The sequence below is a fragment of the Lygodium microphyllum genome, chromosome 23 (assembly GCF_053477565.2).
Source record: "Lygodium microphyllum isolate KBCC chromosome 23, Lygodium_microphyllum_v1.1.10, whole genome shotgun sequence".
In the NCBI taxonomy this organism is placed as follows: domain Eukaryota; kingdom Viridiplantae; phylum Streptophyta; class Polypodiopsida; order Schizaeales; family Lygodiaceae; genus Lygodium; species Lygodium microphyllum.
In genome coordinates this window covers 50,199,402-50,202,855 of record NC_141157.1, presented here as the reverse complement: position 1 = coordinate 50,202,855, position 3,454 = coordinate 50,199,402, and the positions used below count along the sequence as shown (strand labels likewise).

Genomic DNA, 3,454 nt, shown 5'->3' with positions numbered 1-3,454 from the left:
TCTGCAATCGTGTTGTAGCTAAAACTGTCAATTGGAAACTAAGTATTTTAGCACATTGATTTTGATTACAAGCTTCAAATAATGGGAGCATTCCATCCTGCAACCGTGTTGTAGCTAAAACTGTCAATTGGAAACTAAGTATTTTAGCACATTGATTTTGATTACAAGCTTCAAATAATGGGAGCATTCCATCTAGTATGAAGTGAAGAATGTCTGTCAATGGGTCTGCTTCCATGAATTCCCTGCACAATAGCATGGCTGGAGCCAAAAGCTCTACATCAAATGAATACCAAGCCTCTCAGGGTGATCTGGGAGGTGGCATTAGAAGTTGCTTATACCAACATTCCAAGAAGAGGTTTACAGCAAACAATGCTAGCTTGATAAAACATACTTGCTCACAAATACCAGCAAAAACAAAACAAAATTCTCATTTCCAAAAAGATGGATTGTACAAGAAGCATTATACAATATATGAATATGGCATGCTAGGAACATGTCAAAGGAAACAAGGTTGATGGACTCCCAAAGTGCAGATATATCTAGTGATGTGAGAAATCGAGGTTGTATTTTGAACCATCAAAGTATATTCTTATCTGTCTGTGATCAGCTAGCTGATCACTGTCTATGCTAAGCCTGGTGTAAATTCCTTTCTTTTTACTATTCCTTCCATCAGAACTGCCCAGCTCGCTCCCTTGTTCACCATCCTCTTCCTCCTCAACAATGGCATATGCTACTAACTTAAAGAAAGTGTGCTGCAATGGGGTCACTTCGATCTGACTATTTGGCAGCATCGTATACCTGGTTCCACCGATGGCAGGCCCTACTTTGTCCTTCAAATGGAGTGTCTTGTCTGTGTCATTCACTAATACGGTTGCCTTCGATGTGTTCCCTGCTGTCGTTGATATTGAGAATCCATCATAACGCCGTTCTTGTTGTCTGCTGCTTCCACGCAGTGCCTTTTGACTGCGGCTTCCACTCCTGGTGCTCCTTTCTGGTTTACATTAGTATATCCATTAATTACAACCTTCTCTGATGCAGATAAGTGTCGCAAATAGTGTCTCACAACAACAACAAAAACTTCAGAAAGAGTTTTGATGCAATGCTAATTCAAGCAAGCACTCGAGTTTGCATACAAATCAGGGCATATGCGACTAAAGGTATGCACAATGTACCCACAAACATGTGCTTTCTAAGATTCGTCCAGAAACAAGTCATTATCCGATTAGGCTGCATCAGCAAATGTGACCGTGCCCATAAACCAATCAAGATAATTGATTAATCCCTGTTATGAAATACAATTAACCACTAAGATCATGGAGCTGCCGAAACAGCACAATACAAAAGCGGAACTATCCCATGTAAAAGTCATACAAGTTCAGCAGTTGCACTCATGGCAAATCCCTTTGCAGGTTTTCTGAGAATCTCTTAACATTATTGATTCTTGATTAGCCAAAATGTCACATGGCAATGCGCTTGCTGGCAATCAGTTCAGACCTGCAAAACGATATAAATCTTGGAGCAAGTCTGCGTGGATCTCAGATCTACCCCTATGGCGCAGTTTCCTTTGCGACGGGGATGTGCATAGGGTTATCTGATGCGCAGACAAGTATTGATACCCATGAACATTGATGAATATTACAAATCTATAAGAATGATCGAAAATCGAAGCCACAATCCCAAAAGCAATCAAACCCAAAGGTGGTAGAACAGAGATACCCTTGCGAAAGAGAGCCCTGAGAAACCTGATCATCTTCTGCTGAGGAAAGAATGCTAGTGTGAAGGGGCTGGTGATGGAGAGATTGCGTGATAGTACAGAGGATCTTCTTCACAGCAAAGAGGGTGACTCCTGAGGATGCAAAGGGGAGGAAGAGGACGCCGCCATGGAAGCTCAAAATACAGGCCGAGAAGAGAATCTCCTCGAGATGGCGAAGTCACGGGTTCAAAGTCTATGTCGTGGACTGGTGGGCGTCTCGAAATTCCTGTGGCCGAATCGCTCGTCTGCCAGTGCTTGCTTCACGCTTTCTACAGAAGTAAACGCATGCCAATTCCATTGTTTTAGACCGTGCGTGAGACAGAATGACAGAGACAGACAGAGAGAGAGAGAGAGAGCGCGCGTTTCTTCCATCAAGTTGTCGTTGGCCTCGTCCAACTGTCACAAAGACTCGACTTCGTCTCATAAGCGATAAGACTCGACTTCTTTGAAGACCTGCTCGGCTTTTTGGCCGGCCTTTGCATATGCGAAGAAAAGTCAATCAAGCGTGCAAATATCTCGAAACATACATTTCTAAATTGAATATGTCATGCAAATGTTTTTTCGGTTCACATGTGGTCCGCGCAAAGATGTCACCCAACGTGAATGAAGGAAAATGGATTTGATTATTTTGTCTATTTTGAATTTGGGGAGAGAGAGAGAGAGAGAGAGAGAGAGAGAGAGAGAGAGCACTACGTTGGTAAAAAAGAGAGAATTTATGGCAAAGAGAGGGAGGGAGAGGGAGAGGGAGAGGGAGAGGGAGAGCCCTATGGATAGACTTGGACCCTCAAGGTTGGATCAGAAAATTTGAAGGGATGAGCATTCTTTCTCATACAATGCGTGGAAGAGGGTCATATCAATCCTTTGTTGGTATGAGAGGTATTGTAGGCAAATTCCCGTAAAGGTAAGTATTCAATCCATCTCTTGAGCTCCTCGTTATAGTATGCTCTTACAATGCAACAATATGTTCTCAAAATGTCTTCTAATACTTGATTACCTTTTTCAGTCTACCCATTCATTTGAGAATGATAGGTGGTACTGTAACAGAGTCATGTGCCGATGGCTTGAAAGGGATAGGTCCAAAATTTAGAGGTGAAAAATGAGTCTCTATCTCACTGACGATCCTTTCTGGCAATCCATGTAGCCTCAAAATGTCCTTGATGAACAACATTGCAATGTCGGATGCTTTGAAGGTAGTATTCACAAGAATGATGCGAGTGGCCTTCGTCAGCATATCAACAACTAATAGAATTGAGTCATTTCCACCTTGCACTGTTGGAAGATCTACCTCAAAATCCATGTTAGGACACTCCCACCTCATTTGTGGCATGCCCAATAGGTGTAGCTCTCCTAGCAGCTATCAGAGCCTTTCAGCCTTAATTCGTTGACAACTCAAGAATTGAGTGACAGAACTTAGCACATCAACTTTCATTCTTGGCCAATAATAACTTCTTCTTACTGCATTTATAATCTTTCTGTAGTCGGGATGTCCAACTATTGAATTGTTATAGGCCTCCCATAGAACCTTCTTCTTAAGGTCCCAACTATTGGGCACATACAACGTGTGATAGTACTATAGAAGCTTGTCCTTACTGTGGTAGTGCTTGAATTTGAGCTCTACATTTTGGCTATATCCCCCAAATTGGATGGACCTCTTTAACTCAAGGTAATCGGAGTCCTTAGGTCTTTCAACTGCTACACCCT

General features: G+C 42.3%; 1 protein-coding gene across 1 annotated transcript; it reads right to left on the bottom strand.

Annotated features, from left to right (window-relative positions):
* Positions 1 to 402: 402 nt before the first annotated feature.
* LOC148016171 (uncharacterized) lies at positions 403 to 3,050 on the bottom strand. The gene is made up of 4 exons (XM_087663875.1): positions 2,871 to 3,050; positions 1,743 to 1,931; positions 1,495 to 1,591; positions 403 to 991 (listed from the first exon to the last, which is right to left on the bottom strand). Exons 1-4 carry the CDS (start codon positions 3,048 to 3,050, stop codon positions 540 to 542), a joined length of 918 nt encoding a protein of 305 aa, XP_087520001.1. The 3' UTR covers positions 403 to 539.
* Between the last annotated feature and the right edge of the window lie 404 nt (positions 3,051 to 3,454).